This window comes from Heterodontus francisci, chromosome 6 (genome assembly GCF_036365525.1).
Source record: "Heterodontus francisci isolate sHetFra1 chromosome 6, sHetFra1.hap1, whole genome shotgun sequence".
Classification (NCBI taxonomy): Eukaryota; Metazoa; Chordata; class Chondrichthyes; order Heterodontiformes; family Heterodontidae; genus Heterodontus; species Heterodontus francisci.
In genome coordinates, this window is record NC_090376.1 from 67,982,915 (window position 1) to 68,001,615 (window position 18,701).

The 18,701-nt window shown below is 43.6% G+C and overlaps 1 protein-coding gene across 2 annotated transcripts in view; it reads right to left on the reverse strand.

The window, feature by feature from the left end:
* Positions 1 to 18,701, reverse strand: part of LOC137371363 (interleukin-18 receptor accessory protein-like) — a 74,312-nt gene that overhangs the window by 18,579 nt on the left and 37,032 nt on the right. For both annotated transcript variants that reach the window (XM_068033832.1, XM_068033831.1), the window contains exon 8: positions 7,705 to 7,850. In XM_068033832.1, coding sequence (XP_067889933.1) covers positions 7,705 to 7,850 — 146 coding nt within the window. The remainder of the gene's footprint in view (positions 1 to 7,704; positions 7,851 to 18,701) is intronic.

Below are 18,701 nucleotides of genomic sequence, written 5' to 3' on the forward strand. Positions count from 1 at the left end.
GGAGCATTATAAAATGAAACATGACACAAAGCCACATAAGGAGATATTAGGTCAGATGACCAAACGCTTGGTCAAAGAGGTAGGTTTTTAAGGAGTGTCTTAAAGGAGGAAAGAGAGGTAGAGAGGCAGAAAGGTGTAGGGAGGAAATTCCAGAGCTTAGTACCTAGGCAACTGAAAGTGCAGCCACCAAAGCTGGAGCAATTAAAATCAGGACAGCTCAAGAGGCCAGAATTAGAGGAGCGCAGATATCTGAGGGTTGTGGGGTGAAGGAGATTACAGCTGAGCAGCAGTGAAACCATGGAGGGAGAGCAGCAAAGCCCATCGGGAGAGCAGCCTTTAAATACAGTGCAAGAAACTCCAGCGGAGGCAGAGCAGCAAAGCACACTGGAGAGAGGAGCAGCGGCAAGAGGCAGGGATATATTGTGAAGTGATGTTACAGGACAAGGTGTCAGATGTGGTGAGTACACTGGTACACTTTGAATTTTTATTCTAATAGAATTTTATTTAAATTAATCAACTTTAAAGTAAAACTGGATCAATTAATTAGCATACAACTAAGGTCAATTTGATCATTCACAATCAGTGTTCAATTAATTAATCAAACCTAGGGGATAGCAGCACTAAAGAGTTCTGAATTTCAGTAAATTAAATTCTAAAGTATTTAGAAAATAAGCGTAAAGTAAAACATTTCAGTTAATCTCCCTATACTGTTACTGATTGGTAAGTGGCTCGTGAGTCTTTAGTTATTTAAGTCACAAATCTAATAGTCTAATAAATAGAGGCAAGGCAGGGCAGCTTGGTCCTGTGGAGTGCACATCCTGTTCCATCTGGAAACTCCAGGACACTTCTCATGTCCTTGAAAACCATATCGTCAGCTGCAGCTGCTTGAGCTCCAGGTTTCAGAGCTTGAGCAGCAGCTTGAGTCACTGTGGTACATCTGCGAGGCTGAGAGTTTTGTGGATAGCACATTTATAGATATGGTCACCCCGCAGCTTAAGGGTATGCTGGTAGAGAGGAAATGGGTGACCCCCAAGCAGTCAAGGAAGTTCAAGCAGTTAGTGTAGGAGTTCCCTGAATGTATTTCACTCTCCAAACTGTATTCCGTTCTGAATACTGGTGAGAGTGATGGTTTCTTTAGGATGCACAGCCAGAGCCCTGTCCATGGCACCACGGCTGGCTCATCTGTACAGGGTGGGGATGCAGGAGAAAATTGGAAAAGCAATAGTGAGATAAGGGATTCAATAGTTAGGGGAACAGACAGGCATTTCTGTGGCCACAGATGTGAATCCAGGATGGTATGTTGCCTCTCTGGTGCAAGGGTCAGGGATGTCACTGAGCAGCTGCAAAACAGTCTGAGGTGGGAGGGTGATCATCCTGTGGTCATGGTCCACATTGGTACCAAAAATATAGGTAGGAAGAGGGATGAGATCCTGAAGGTAGAGTTTAGGGAACTAGGAAAGAACTAGCAAGCAGGACCTCAAAAGTAGTAATCTCCAGATTACTTCAACGACCATGCGCAAGTGAATATAGAAATAGGAGGATAGAACCGATGAAGGCGTGCTGCAGAGATGGTACAGGAGGGATGGCTTGAGATTCCTGGGACATTGGGACTGGTTCTGGGGGAAATGGGACCTGTACAGGCTAGACTGGTTGCACCTGGACAGAACCAGGACAAATGACCTTGCAGGATGATTTGCTAGTGCTATTGGGGAGGGTTTAAACTAACTTGGCAGGGGTGTGGGAACCAGGTGATAAAATTAATGAGGAAAATTGAGGTGCACAGGGAATTGAGAGATAGATAGCATTAGAATAGGAAATAGTGACGTATTGGGGGGGAGGGGGAGGGTGTCAGAGTGAGACGGAATGTAATAAGGTCTAAGTTAGGTTTACTGTGCATGTGGCATGTTGACATAATGGCATGTTCAATCCACCTACTGCCCGCCTTCTATCTTGGCACCCCATATGGAGCAACCTTCCAGAGCATGAGCTACCAGCAGATATCATTTGGATCAAGGAATGGGAAACACGGGAAGTCACTAACAAGTTCCTTGTGACAATCTCCATCTGTCAAATGGCAAGCTTTGAACTGGCATGGTGAGAGTGGTCCTTGCTTAACAGTTTCAGAACAAACCAGGGCCCCTGCGCTGCCAACCTCCACTGCTGGGGCCTCAGTACAAACCCCTTATGCATTTGTGGAAAGACACAAACAATGTTCACATTACCAGGGAGTGTCCCCTCTACAGACTAAGTGGCAGACTAATCACCTTAAACTCAGCAAATGAGGAGGCTATCGCTTGACTCCGGGAATTTGCATTCGCTAGATGTATGTGAATGCACGGAGTGTGGTAAAAAGGATTGGTGAGCTCCAGACGCAATGGGCATTTGGAAATGTGATGTTGTAGTGATAACAGAGACCTGCTCAAAAAAAAGACAGGATGTGGTACTAAATATTTCTGGATACAAGGTATTCAGGAAAGTTAGGGAAGGAAAGAAAGGAGGAAGGGTAGCAGTATTGTTCAAGAAGAACAGTATAGTGCTGAAGTAAAAGAAGGGTCAAGGACAGAATCTATTTGGTTCGAGGTAAGAAACAATAGAGGTACCATTACATTGCTGGCTGTTTTCTATAGGAAATTACCGAGAGGTGCAAGAATTATAAAGTAGTTATAATGGGTGGGGGGCTTTAATTATCCTAATATAGACTGCAATAGTAATAGTGCAAAGGGCAGAGAGGAGGTTGAGGTTCTGCAGTGTGTTCAAGAGAATTTTCTACATCAGTATGTTTTCAGTCCAATGAGGAAGGAGGCATTGCTGGATCTGGTTCTGGGGAATGAGGTGGGTCAAGTGGTTCAAGTGTCAGTAGGGAAACACTTAGAAGACAGTGATCATAGTATCATAAAGTTTACATTGTCTATGGAAAAGTACAAGGAGCAATCCAGAGTGAAAATAATTAATTGGTGGAGGGCCAACTTCAATGGAGGGAGAACGGATCTGGCTCTGGTTAATTAGAATCAAAGATTGGCAAGCAAAACACTAACGGAATAAAGGGCTGCTTTTAAAAAGGATATAGTTTGGGTACAGTCAAGGTAGATTCCATGCGAGGGAAAGGTAGGGCAAACAAATCCAGAGCTCCTTGGATGATGAAAGAGACAGAGGGTAAGATGAAGCTGAAAAAGGGTGCATATGACAGATGTCAGGTGGATAATACAATTGAGAACCAGCCTGAATATAGAAGGTTCAGAGGGGAAGTGAAATAACAAATAAGAGCAGCAAAGAGAGAATATGAGAAGAGACTGGCAGCATTAGTGAACCAGATGGGTTTGTACAACAATCAACAATGGTTTCACAGTAACCATTCAACTAGCTTTTTAATTCCAGATTGATTAATTGAATTCAAATTTCACCATCTGCCATGGTGGGACTTGAACCCATGTCCCCAGTGCACTAGACTGGGCCTCTGTATCACTAGCCCAGTGACATTACCACTATGCCACTGCCTCCCCTTAGGCACCTAAAAGAGGATTTGCACATGGAAAGAGGGGGCATGACTGAGATACTAAATCAATACTTTGCATCTGACTTTACCGAGGAAGAAATTGCTGCACAAGTCATAATAAAAGAGGAGGTAGTTGAGACACTGGATGGGCTAAAAATTGATGAAAGAGGAGGTACTAGATAGGCTGACTGTACTTAAAGTAGATAAGTAACCAGGACCGTCTGAGATGCATCCAAGGACACAGTGGGAAGTAAGGGTGGAAATTGCGGAGGCACTGGCCATAACCTTCCAATCCTCCTTAGATATGCAGTGGTGCCAGAGGACCCGAGAATTGCAAGTGTTATTCCCTTGTTCAAAAAAGGGTGTAAGGATAATCCAACTAACTACAGGCCAGTCAGTTTAACCTCCATGGTAGGAAAGCTTTTAGAAATGATAAATCACTTGGACAAATGTGCATTAATTAAGGAAAGCCAGCATGGATTTGTTGAGGGAAAATCATGTTTGGCTAACTTGCTTGAGTTTTTTGATGAGGTAACAGAAAGGGTTGATGAAGATAATGCAGTTGATATGGTGTACATGGACTTCAAAAGGCATCTGATAAAGTGCTTGTCAGCAAAGTTAGAGCCCATGAAATAAAAGGGACAGTAGCAGCATGGATAAAAAATTGGCTGAGTAACAGGAAACAGAGAGTAGTGGTGAGCAGTTCTTTTTCAGACAGGAGAAAGGTATATAGTATATAGTAGAGCGCTCCAGGAGTCAGTGTTAGGACCCCTGCCCTTCCTAGACTTGGGTGTACAGGACACAATTTCAAAATTTTGCAGGTGACACAAAACTTGGAAGTATTGTGAACTGTGAGGAGGATAGCAGGTGGAATGGGCAGACAAGTGGTAGATGAAATTTAATGTGGAGAACTGTGAATTGATTCAGTTTGGTAGGAAGAACGAGGAGAGGCAATATAAAATAAAAGGTACAATTCTAAAGGTGGTGCAGGAGCAGAGGGACTTGGGAGCATGATGGCAGGGAAGTTTAATAAAGCATACAGGATCCTGGGCTATATAAATAGGGGCATAGAGTACAAAAACAAGAAAGTAATGATAAACTTGTATAAAATACTGGTTCGGCCTTAACTGGAGTATTGTGTCCAGGTCTGGGCACCACACTTTCTGAATGATGTTAGGTTAAATTCAGTATATGGTACTTGAGGGTGCTTCATTCCACTTACAATGCAGATTGCATCTACAGCTACAGCTACCCATAGTGTCAGCTGTGGGTCAGTTGGCAGCACTCTTCATCTCTGAGTCAGCAGGTTACAAGTTACAAGTACAATAATCTAAGATGACACTTCAGTGTAGTACTTAGGGAGTGCTGAACTGTTGGAGGTGCTGTCTTTCAGCTGAGACATTGAACTGAGGCCGTGCTTGTCCTCTCAGGTGAATATAAAAAAAACCCCACGGCAGTATTTCAAAGAAGAGCAGGGGAGTTCTCCCTGGCTGATATTTATCCCTCAATCAACATCACAAAACTAATTACCTGGTTATTATCATATTACTGTTTGTAGGAGCTTGCTGTGTGCAAATTGGCTACTACCTCTCCTGTATTACAACAGTGGCTACACTTCAAAAAATATTTCCTTGGCTGTAAAACACTTTGGGGTGTTACCTGGTTGTGAAAGGCGCTAAATAAATGAAAGTCTTTCTATCTTCCTTACATCTACATTACATTAAACATTTCCTGATGTATATAGCCTGAGAGGTTTTAACCTGGTTTCCAGTCCCTCAGTGTACAATGGCAGGAGGGTACTAAACAGTGGGCTTTCCCCATTGAGCCTTTGCAGCAGCTGCATCCAGCTTTAGGGCAAGCCTCAGCACGTAGCCCTGGACCTTGGAATGTGCCAGTCTGCAACACTCAGTTGTGGACCGTTCCTTGCTCAAGATGTTTAAACTTGCTGGGTAAGTAGGAAAACAAGAGTTTCTGCTGGTGTGGACAAAAATGATTGGTCTTGCTGGCCAAAATTTTCCTGGCCCCAGGTAAACAGGTTTGGAGGCGAGGAACTGGGAAATAAGTGGAAATCCCCATCGGGACGACTCCTTGATGCTGTTCCACCTCCATGTGAGTTTCCCAGGTGCGGGCTGCTGTAGGAATCGGCAGCGCACTTCATGGAGGCGGCCTGCAATTAGGCCTACACAGGGACCATTTTCAGATGCCAACAGCATTTTCCCAGCTTCAGACCGGCCTCCTTGCTGAGTCTGGAGACCGGCAGCAACCTTCCACACTGATAACTGTGGGCCTTCTTTAATTTTAAATTTTCAGCAGCTTTCCAAGAGCACCTCCATTTTGAGGTGCCTCAGCAGCACCCAACTCTCCTGGTGGGACTACCACCTGATCAGTGATGCAGGCCCTCTCATTGGGCCTCCCACCTCAGGAATCTCCCCCCCATCATTCTTCATTGGACAGCAATAAGGAGCCCGCCTCATGTGAAGTCACACTGGAAAGCACCTTGACAACAAGTGCAGACTTGGGATCCACATATGGTCCCCGACACCCCTGGGAAAATTCAGCCTATTGAGACAGAGGACCAGCACTTTTGTACACAAAAGAAGAGGGATTTTGATAGCCAAGACAGGAGTAGAAGACAAGGTGAAGCTTGTATAGGCGGATGTTAATGCTGGCTGGAGCCCAATGCCTACTTAGCTAAAGAAGTAGACTACAGATTTTACTCTGTCCAGTAACCTAGCAGGTGATATATGAACTGTTTGGGAATGTAAATTATTGCACAGACACTGTAATGTGTTAAACTTTGCTGTGTGCCAATAAAAGGTTTGCTGTAACCCACTGGTATCAAGTTTGAATCCCTTGAAAATCTGGCAAACATTCCGTGGCAATGTGACCAGACTTATCTTTCATAACCCCCGGAGCAGATAGAACCTCTGCATGTAGTGACACTTGGTGTTTGTGTGCTCTCTGCACAGCCTGACTCAGCCACACACAAAAGGTGGCCATCAGGATGAGAACAACGTTGGGTAAGCTTTTCCCCATTTTATCTGGAGATTTCTACATCATGTCCTTGCGGGCATTGTCCATTTTAATTCTCCAGGTAAAATGGAAGATGGCTCAGGTGGCTGCTGTGGCACAGGAACAGGGTGTGGGTCAGACCTGTTCCATGTAGAGCAACACCAAAAGCACCTCACGCCTGTTGTCCAGGTTCTTACCTGCAATCGAGAGAGAGCATTGCTCCTGCATGCCCAGTTTCTGTTTTACTTTGGCTGCATGCTCCTCCCAGTTCTTGGTGCACATCCCAGCCCCTCCGGACCATATTCCCAGCACCTTCAGGTAATCTGGTCCGACGGGGAAGGGAACAAAGGATCAGTTGGCCCAGTTCCCAAAGAACATGGCCTTGCTTTTCCTGCAATTTACTCTGGGTTCAGAGACCAGTTTGAACCGGTTACAGATGCTCATCAATCTGTGGACCAAAAGCCGATCTGAGAAGATGGCGATATCATCCATGTACAGAGATCTGAGTGCCTCCACTGCCTGGAATCATCAGTACAGTGACACGAGGAAAAGCTTTTTTATGCAGTGAGTGGTTAGGATCTGAATGCACTGCCTGAGAGTGTGGTGGAAGTACATTCAACTGGATAATTATCTGAAGAGAAAAAAAACTTGCAGGGCTATGGGGAAAAAGCAGGGAACTGGGATTAGGTGAGTTGATCTTGCAGAGAGCCAGCACAGACACAACAGGCTGAGTGGCTTCCTTCTGTGCTATAACCATTCTATGATTCTATGATCACTCCTCTTATGCCTGTATCTTTCCTGATGGACTCAGCAAAAGACTCAATACAAAAGACGAACAAAACAGAAAAGAAGAGGACAACTTTGCCTGACTCCAGATTTAATAGGAAAGCTTTCTTGTTCCCACCTGTTGATTAAAAGTGCCCTGCTAATGTCTGCATAGAGCAGTCAGATCCAATTGTCTCCCCAAATCTCACTTTACAGAGCACATGCATCATGGGTGTATGCAGTGGTATGACTTTCCTCCAATGAATTTAACTAACTTTAGACTTAGGTCAGGATAAATGTGTTGTAAACCTGCACCCTACCTTGCCTTGTCATATTTCAGTAAGAAAGGATTTCTCTGAGACTATAGCAAATGCTTATTTTGTAGTTTTCTGAAGCATGTCACTGGAAGTATTCACTGTCTGTTAGATTCTTACCTTTCTCTTTGAGTCTGAGCACACCAGATGAATTCCCCTGGGAATTCTGGGAGAAGCATGTGAAGTTGGTACTAAAGTCTTCTTTAGTAACTGTACTCAGGTTTGCTTTCCGAATTAATATATATCTTTCGATTGTTTTTGTCTCCCTAAAGACGATAAGTAAGAATAAGTTTAATTTACTTAAAGAGAAAAGGTACATGAAATGTTTCCCCAATATGACAAAAACAATTACACTGTTAAGTGGAGCTTTTTTTATCTTGATTTTTATGCAAATATTCTGTAATCTGAAGAGGGATAATTAGCTTTAACAAATTATGCTGATATCGCACTATACAATATCGTGTGAAATTGCTTTAGCAACTATTTTACCAACCCATCATTTTAAATGGTTTAACACCTTTGTTGAAGCAGCATGCACAGGAAAATATATGAATGCATTGTATGCTCATTAGTAATAATGCACAGTGCAATTTCAATTCCAATCAATTTTAAATAAGATCTGCAGCCTTGCTCACAGTAAGTTGAGAGGATATGTGGTTTTGTTACCTGTAACACACAATGGAGCAGGTTTTCCTGTTTTTGTTTTTAAAGCATCATATCACTTGGCCGCAACAAAGTGAAGATCAGACAAGGAAGATTACATGCCGGTAATGGAGTTTGCCTGATTGTGTGTCCAATTGTTTAAGTATTTAATCCAATATGTCCAAACACAATAAAAGGAAAACATGCACCAGCATTTTAATAGGTTGGCAGTAACTGAATAAGTCATTTTTAAAAATGCATATTATAGGAATGTTAATGATATTTTCAGGCTTGAAAACCATGATAAAGTACAAAGGCTGGAGGTAGGTCAAGAAAGGCTGCAGGAACTACATGTAATAGTACTGGGCTCAGACTGTGGCCATATAGATTGATGATATTGGGAGGATGGTCCTGGGGTCTGGAAATATTGTGAGCAGGATTATGGGTGGTATACCATGGGGGTTGCAATGCCTGAAAGAACTAGAAGATGTTTTCTAAGAGGATATGTGATCACTGGGATTTGGGTACAGGAGTATGGTGGGAGTGGGGAGTGTTTGGGTTTGGGATTGTTGGGGCAAACCTTTGCATGGTCCTGAGGTTTGCAAGCACTGGATAGGGCTGTCAGAGTTTGGTACTGGTGGAAAGATGTGGTTGGGAGTATTGGGATGGTAGTGATAGGTTTGGGATTATTGGCATTGGATTGATAAGAATGGAAGAAATATCCCAAGATGTAGGAGCATAGGAAGAAGAAATCAGGAAGGCAGTGATAGGAGGGTGGTTGTGACAAAAAAATACATATCTGTTTTGGATTCTTTATGGCTAGAATCAGCACATAAGGGGTTTAAATCACACAGGAATGCCAGGTATTCCTCAGTGAAAAAAACTATAAACTTTGAGAATAGACAGATTAATTGCAGAGATTTTGATTTTCGAATGCAAGCACAATGAGTGCCTAAGGTATAAAGTTGTAAAAATAGCCAGAACCATTTGGGCCCAATTTTTACGCTGTACAAGGGAATGGGTTTTGAGTGCGTTAAAATTTCAGCCAAAAATTGTTTTTGATCACAGACTTCCTTATCATTATCAAAGATTAGCTATTCATTCAATACTGACGGGTGAATGTTAATCTAATGTTATTATGAGAGATGCAGTCATCTATTGCCATTCTGTTTCTATATACTTTAAAAAGGAAGGTATTGTATTTCTGTGAGAAGTCTGTGTTATCAGTGGGGTCGGTGTCAGCAGCCCAGCCTGCACCCCAAGAGCCTAGTACTTTAAGTTTTGTGCCAAGGTCAGCTATGTGGCCTGGTCCAATCTGCACCTTCTCCTTTGTTATCTCTTGCCCCACCCCCACCTCACTTGCTTATAATCTGTGACTTTTCTAATATTTGTCAGTTCCGAAGAAGGGTCACTGACCCGAAACGTTAACTCTGCTTCTCTTTCCACAGATGCTGCCAGACCTGCTGAGTGATTCCAGCATTTCTTGTTTTTGTGAAAGAGCTGGATCAGTTCAGAAGCTATGAATTGCTCCGTAGCATAAAAAGTGAGCTTATGTTTGAAACCTATGTTTAGAGAGAGAGTGAGCGACATTTTTATTATCATATATTAAAGAAGGTAGCATTTTGTAATAGTCCTCGGGATTTGAGAATTTCTGCCAGGGTTGTATTTATTACTCACCCAATATTGCTCTGAGAAGGTGTTTCACAACTGAATGGCTTAACTAAGCCACTTCAGAGGGCATTAAGAGTCAATGGCATAGTGCAGAATTGGAGTCACACATAGGCCAGACTGGGTAGGTGGGGTTGGCAGGTTACCTTCCCTGAGGGGCATTAATGAACCAGTACTGTTTTACAACAATATGACAGCTTTACTTGGTAATTTTTTTTTTGATGGATGCCAGCCCACAAGTTAATAAATTGTTTGAATGCAATTTTGTAGCTAGTCATAGTTACATTTGACTTCATGACCTCCGGGTTGCTAATCTTGTACTCCAACAAATATATTAACATATCACTGAAGTTTATGATTCATTGAGTGTTCATTCACCAATTTCTGTTAAATAAAATCATTCATTGGTTCAGAGTCTGGGTTTTTTAAAATAAGAATTTATATTTGTTCTGCATTCAAAGGGAAGAGAATCATATGGTGGGACATTTCGCATTCCAGTGGTTGGTGTACAGAGTAAGGATGCCATGTTATGATCTATTGTTTGCCTCAATATCGGACAGGTTAGGAACATAAGAACATAGGAACATGAGTAAGCCATTCAGCCCATCGGGCCTGCTCCGCTGTTCAATTAGATCATGGCTGATCATCTACTTCAACACCACTTTCCCGCATGATCCCCATATCCATCGATGTCATTAGTATCCAGATAGCTATTGATTTCTGTCTTGAACATACTCAATGATTGAGCTTCCACAACCATCTGGGGTAGAGAATTCCAAAGATTCACCACTCTCTGAATGAAGAAATTCCTCCTCATCTCAGTCTTAAATGGCCTATCCCTTATTCTGAGACTATGCCCCCTGGTTCTAGACTCTCAAGCCAGGGGAAACATCTTATCTACCTCCACCCTGTCATGCCCTGTAAGAATTTTGTACATTTCTAAGAGATCACCTCTCATTCTTTGAAACTCTAGAAAATACAGGCCCAGTTTCTGCAATCTCTCCTCATTAGACAATCCCACCATCGCATTGATTAGTCTGGTGAACCTCTGTTGCCCTCCCTCTATGACAAATATATCCTCCCTTCGATGAGGAGACCAAAACTGCACACAATACTCCAGTTGCGGTCTCACCAAGGCTTTATACAATTGCAGCAAGACTTCTTTACTCCTGCACTCAAAACGCCTTGCAATGAAGCTCAACATACCATTTGACTTCCTAATTGCTTGCTGCACCTGCATGGTAGCTGTTAGTGACTCATGAACAAGGACACCCAGGTCCTTTTGGACATCAACACTTCTCAACCTCTTACCATTTAAGAAATATTCTGTCTTTCTGTTGTTTCTACCAAAGTGGATAACTTCACACTTATTCACATTATATTCCATCTGCCATGTTCTTGCCCATTCACTTAACCTGTCCAAGTCCTCTTGAAGCCTCTTTGCATCCTCCTCACAATTTACATTCCCACCTAATTTTGTGTCATTAGCAAACTTGGAAATATTACATTTGGTCCCCACATCCAAATCATTGATATTGATTGTAAACAGCTGTGGCCTCAGCACTGATCCTACGGTACCCCACTAGTAACAGCCTGCCATCCTGAGAATGACCTGTTTATTCCTTGTCTCTGTTCTCTGTCTGTTAACCAATTCTCAATCCATGCCAGTATATTACCTCAATTCCATGTGCTGTAATTTTGTTTACTGACCTCATATGTGGGACCTTATCAAAAGGTTTCTGAAAATCCAAATACACCACATCTACTGGTTCTCCTTTATCTATGCTACAAGTAATATCCTCAAAAAACTCCAAAGGTTTGTCAAACATGCTCCACATTGTAAGAGATCCAAGATTCACTTATGGGAGTGTCTGGTGGCAATCAATCCAAGAAAGTATCTCGTGTAAAAACTCAAAAATGCAACAATAGTCTTGGGGTCTGGGGAAGGGTGCTGTGGAGGAAAGGTCTGCGATGCCATTGAGAAAAGTGTGATGATAAGTGATCGCTTCAGTGATGGCTTGGCACTGAGGAAAAAGGTACAGATTTTGGCAGGCGAAAAGCAGCAAGAGGGGATGGAGGAGAAAGGGACATATGAGTATTCATGATGGACAGATGGAGCAGGGAACTGAGGAAGGAATGGGCAGGGGTGAGGATGGTGTTGAGAGAGGAAGAGGAAAGGACTGAAGGAGAATTAATCCCCTTCATTTCCCAGAAAGCTAGAAAAGATAGTTTCACCAACATCGAACTATGTAACCTTTTGGAAATGCTTTTGGAATTCTGCTCCACCCCTAACCCTGCACAATGTGAAAAGCTGATTCCTCAGCCATTCCTGGAAACAGGCGTGATGTTCTTGTTTAAAACGTCTTGAAAATGATGAGAGAACTTTTAAAAACACAGGATAAACTTGAATAACTTTAAGTCCATTCCCACTTGTGGCTTGGAATATGACTTCTAAAGATGTGGGTGGGCAAGTCAGGGTTTGGTTGCAGGGTCTGAGGTTCGCAGGCTCCAAGTTAGGACATGGGGTCATGAAGGTTGGGTCAGAGCAGCAGCGGCAATGGGCAGGTTAGGGTTTAGGGTCACGTTGGGGCAGCAGCGGTGGTGGGTGACAGCAGAGAACAGGGAAAAGCACCCAGGTGGTATTCGGCCTTAGCTCCATTTTGTCCGCCTTGTGAAAACTGGTATATGGAGGGTAGTGCCATCTACCTTGGCGATCTAGCCAGGAAATGTCAGGGGTAAATAATTAACCCACTTTTGAAACAATGCTTGGAGCACTGGGTCAGAGGTAAGTAAAATGATTTGGCAATGTAATTGTGAGAGAAATAGCATAATGGAAACTTACAGGAAATTTGTGTGGCACTTATACTACACACAAGACAAATATTCTAATATAAATGAACTGTCAATTTGAAAAACACAGAAATATATTAATTAGAAATTCGAGGATGAAATTTTTTTGCTGGACAGATCTACCACTAAAAATGCACTAAGTCTTGGTGACCCTCTTGTGACCTCATCTAATTCACCTTGGGTTCCCAGTATCTTCTGTTGGGCATTCACTTCTTGGCTGAAGGGTTGGATGAAGAGTGAGAGGAACATTTGCTGCTGTAGCAGCATTAAACTGGATGCAGCAACTGTAAGGGGCATTGAAGTCAATTTATGCTTTAAAGAATTTGGACCACTGCAATGGCTCATGGTGCGTCAGGGCACCAAATCCTCACCTTTGAAGACTCTTTGGTTGAAATGATACTGACTGCAATATGACAAAAGAGAAACAGAAGAAGGCCCACAAGGGCCTGCTGCTCCTTCACAAAACCCAAATACAGATAAACCCCCCTAATGGAAACATCATTTTATCACGTGCTTTATGGCTAAAGGTCCAGAAAATTTCCATAGTACCAGGAGCAGTGTAGAAACTATTAGCAAGCTGCAGATAGAAAAAGACCCCAAAGGCAACAGAAAAAGATTCTTTAGTAACAAAGTTGAAGTTCAGAGCTGGAGGGAAACTGCATTAGGGAGTTGGAGTCAGCACTGAACTTAGACTCCGCCATAAAACAGGTGATGAATGGGAGGAAAACCTAGGCCTCAATTTCTCTTGAAATATAAAAAAGAATAGACTTGATCAAAATTATATGTTTTGTCAATTAACAAGTATTCTAATTGTTAAAGTCAAATGCATTCCAAGTTACCCACCTGAATCTCTGATCAATACTGACAGCCCATTGTGCTGGATTTTATCTGTCCCTTGGAGATGGGCTGGGAGGTGTCAGAGAAAATGGTGTGGGGTGGTGTTGGGCGGTGTGCCCAACGTTGTCCTGCCCCCATGGCACTTAGTCCATGGCGAGCAACATGGTGGATGGGAAGACCACTGGGAGGCCAATTGAGCCACTTAAGTGCTGCCTCTTGTCTCTACTGGCATTTAGCCAACGTCAGAGGGGCCTGCCGCTGCGTGGAGCCACCACCAGGTGAAACCTTGCAGCCCCCTAGCAAGCTGGGGGGCCCCTCCTACTTGGCCACCCTGTGGCACAAAGGCCCCCCCCCCCCCGCTAAAAGACACTGCCGCCACCCCACCCCCCCATCCTCAGTAAGACCCCCTACCTGAGTGGCTCCAGCAAGACGGACCTCACTCACCTGTCTTCTGGGGCCTCCTCCGTGGCTGCTGCTTTGGTCCTCCTGCAGTACCAGCAGTGGCCACCGTTCCCAGTGGTACTGCAGGGACTACTGAGCTGCTGCCCCTCTGATTGGCTGGCAGCTCTTGGGGCGGGTACTTGTCCCTTAAAGGGGACAGCATCACTGATGGTGGGCAGTTAATTGCGTGTCGCCGTTGAATTCAGCTGGAGGTCCGATAAAGTGCTGAGGTGAAGTTGTGCCCCTTTGCCTGTACCTCCATCACCGAAATAAAATATAATTTATTCTATTAAGTGTGGTTAAATGATTTTATAAACAAAACACTTAAAAACTAACCTAAAGTGAAGCAAATGTGGGAAAAAGTATAAGTCTGATTTCATCATTAACTCAAGTGAACAGTTCTAAGTTCTATTCCAGACTGCTGTAACCCCAACATTTGAGGGATATCATATAGCCCAAAAGATGAGGGCCCCAAATTTTGGCCCCATAGCACTCGTGGTTTCAGCGCTGCAAGTGCCGTTTTGGTTTCAGAATGGCGTCCATGGCTCACATGTACACTTGCGGTGTGGTCTGCACAGGAAACCCTTTTAGGGAGGTCAGTGGTGTGGGTGTTAGGACCATGCAATGGAAGTATGTAGAATAGGCAGATTGTGAGATCAATCAGCATGTCAGGCTAGTTTGATGGCAGGGCTGCCATTTTCAACCTTGTTGCTCCAGCTAACACTCTCAAACACGCACAGCTGGGCATGCATTCTGCAGCAGGAAGGACCCTGCCACCACCAGCAATAATTAAAGGGATCATCAATCCCTCTCAGATTATTTGCTGATTGATTTCTACTGGCTCAGCCTGAGTTTTTAGAACGGCTTGGTGATTTGCAGAGATGGTTAAAGTTAGTGAAGTCTACAGGATTCATTGTGGGCTGCTGTATCCTACACAACCTGGGCATCAAGAGGAGACAGCTCTTGCTGCCAGGTGTGTGGTGAACCGCTAAAGAGGAGGAGGAGGAGGTGGAAGGAAGGAGGCAACCAACACATTTGCTTTTTGGTTGGCTGCCTGTGATTGCCTCAGTTGACTATGGTTCCATTGAACACAACTCAAAATTCCCATTGTACAACTGTCCCTAATGCTGCATCATGAGTCAGTTCCTCATGTGCTATCATGGAGTTGACCACCACTTCCAACCTGGAAAAAATGGGCTCCATGCTCTGCTCAAAGCCCGGTGACAAATTGATCCCAGACTCTTTCACACTCCTTGACAGAGACAGGAGGCTTTCCAGCAAACCATCCATTGCACCAAGCATTTTATTGAGCATGCCATATCAGCCTTTTTTCTGTACACTGCCCCTCAAAGTCTGCATCTGAGTCCTCTGCAGCAGAACTCATGTGCAAACTCACCCTCCGTAGTGCTGGCACCTGCACTACCCTTTCCCCCTGCCCTTGCTGCAAGCCAGTCATGCCCGGTGACTCACCACATGCAGGTTCTGCCTTTAAGCTACCCTTTAAAGCTCACACGGTGTCAGTGTTTCTTTATCATCAGTTTCTTGCTTCTTGTGCACTTCTTGCACCTTTGCCAGTTCTTAACCATGTAGTAATTCTTGGGCATCTAAATGACAAAGGTACAAGGGTAGGGTTGGGCTGAGGGAAGCAGGGGAAAACAAGAGGTGCACGGTTACACCATCTGCAGTTTGTATATCATAAGACACTGTGGTATAAGGAGGAAGTAGGAGGTGACAAGGTCGATTAGGTAGGACCTTGCGGTCATCTTCTATGGTTTCAATCCTTCGCTGGTCACAGCCTCAGTTGAGGCCACTCCAATGATGGTGAGCATTGTTTCCTCCATGGGGGTGAGGACATGCAGCCCTGCCTATCTCCCACTGGTTATGTGTTGCTGCCTGTGGTTGTGCACCCCTTGTCCTGCAAGGAAAGTGTATCAGTAAACACGGTGCAATGCGTTTGGGTGATGTGGTTGTCATAGTTGTATAGTCGTGTGAATGTGTGAACAATGTGTGAAAGTCAAGAGATGTGGCCATGAGGCTTGCAGCAGTGTTAAGTGTATGAGGGTGAGGTGAAGTTATGAATGTTAGGTATGAGTCATGCTTGTTAGAGATTGTTGGTAGGTGAGTGAAGTGGCAGGGTAGCGAGGATGTTGGTGAATGGAGTGTGTGAGGCCAGTGGCTCATTTTAAGGATATGGCATTTGAAGCTGTATCCGCTGACTTTGACCACTTGTGTGAGGTCATTACACGTCTTCCTGCACTCATCCAGGTCCTCAGGGATAGACTGCTAACTTTGACAGTGATGGCTCTCTACTTGCACTGCTTTCTCAGTGTCTGTCTAGAGGGTCTCCTGGCCCCTGTAGGCAGAAGACCTCTCTCCTGTCCATCTCATGCATTTAGGCCTCCTGTGCTGCATCAGAAACTTCGAGCTTGATATCTGCCCTGTTGCGACATTTGCACTGTCTGCGGCAGCCAGAATGCATCTTCTCTTTAAGAGGTCCAGGCTGGCTTTAAGTAGTGTAGGCTAGCTCTAAATGGTGTTAGCCTCACACAGCTGCCTGTTTTGGTGTGCAGCCACTCAGCAATGCTGGGCTGCATGCTATTATCATTATAATGAGCAGGCTGCATAAGAACATAAGAACTAGGAGCAGGAGTAGGCAATTCAGCCCCTCGAGCCTGCTCCGCCATTCAATACCATCATGGCTGATCTCATCTTGACCTCAACTCCATTTTCCTGCCCGTTCTCCATAAACCTTCAACCCATTACTAATTTAAAATCTGTCTATCTCCTCCTTAAATTTACTCGATGTCCCAGCATCCACCACACTCTGGGGTAGTGAATTCCACAGACACATGACCCTTTGAGAGAAGTAATTTCTCCTCATCTCTGTTTTAAATCTGCTACCCCTTATCCTAAAACTATGACCTAGATTTCCCCACCAGAGAAAACATTCTCTCTATGTCTACTTTGTCAATCCCCTTATCATCTTATATATCTCAATTAGATCTCCTCTCATTCTTCTAAACTCTAGAGAGTAAAGGCTTAAACTGCTCAATCCCTCTTCATGAGACAAACCTCTCATCTCTGGAATCAATCTAGTGAACCTCCTCTGAACTGCTTCCAGTGCAACTACATCCCTCCTCAAGTAAGGGGACCAAAACTGTACACAATGCTCCAGGTGCGGTCTCACTAATGACTTGTACAGTTGTAGCAACACTTCCCCCCTTTATACTCTATTCCTTAAGCAATAAATGCCAAAATTCCATTTGCCTTCCTTATTTCCTGTTGCACCTGCATACTAGTTTTCTGCGATTCATGCACAAGGACACCCAGATCACTCTGCACCGAAGTACTCTGAAGTTTCTCTCCATTTATATAATAATTTGCCTTTCTATTCTTCTGACCAAAATGGATAACCTCACACTTATCCACGTTAAACTTCATCTGCCAAATTTTGGCCCATCCACCTAACCTATCCATATCCATTTGTAAATTTCTTATTTCTTTATTGCAACTTACTATCCCACCTATTTTAGTGTTGTCTGCAAATTTGGCTATAGCACCTTCTATCCCTGCATCCAAGTCATTAATATAGATTGAAAATAGTTGGGGCCCGAGGACCGAACCCTGTGGCAACCCACTAGTTACATCTTGCCAACGAGAAAAGGACCCATTTATCCCGACTCTCTGTTTTCTGTTGGTTAGCCAATCCTCTATCCAAGCTAATAAATTGCCCCTGACCCCATGTGATCTTACCTTGTGTATTAACTTTTTGTGCGGCACCTTATCAAATGCCTTCTGGAAGTCCAGATATACTACATCTACAGGATCCCCATTACCTACTTTACTTGTTACATCGTCGAAGAACTCTAGCAAATTAGTCAAACACAATTTACCCTTCATAAAACCATGCTGACTCTGATGGATTGTGTTTTCACTTTCTAAATGTCCTGTTATCACTTCCTTAATAATGGATTCTAACAATTTTCCAACGACAGATGTTAAACTAATTGGTTTATAGTTTCCTACTTTCTGCCTCCCTCATTTTTTGAATAAAAGCATTATATTAGCAATTTTCCAATCCCCTGGAACCTTTCCCACATCCAGGGAATTTTGGAATATTATAACCAATGGATCCACTATCTCTGCTGCCACTTCCTTTAAGAGGATGTAGGCCATCAGGCCCTGGGCACTTGTCTGCCTTCAATCCCAATAGTTTGCTCAGTATTTTTTCCCTAGTGATGATTGTTCTAAGTTCCTCCCTTTTCATAACCTCTGCATTACTTGTTACTATTGGGATGGTACTAGTGTCCTCCACCGTGAAAACTGAGGCAAAATACTGATTTAGCGTCTCCGCCATTTCTGTGTTCCCCACAATTAACTCCCCCGTCTCATCCTCCAAGGGACCAACATTTACTTTAGCTACTCTCTTCCCTTTTATATACTTATAGAAGTTTTTGCTATCCGTTTTTATATTTTGCACTAGTTTTCTTTCATAATTTACCTTTGCTCTTTTTATTACTTTTTTAGTAACCCTTTGTCGATCTTTAAAAGTTTCCCAATCTTCCAGCCTGCCACTGGCCTTTGCAATATGGTATGCCTTAGTTTTTGTCTTTATGTTATCCTTAACTTCCTTGCTTTGTCATGGATGTTCTTTCCCCCTCTTACCATCTTTCTTGCTC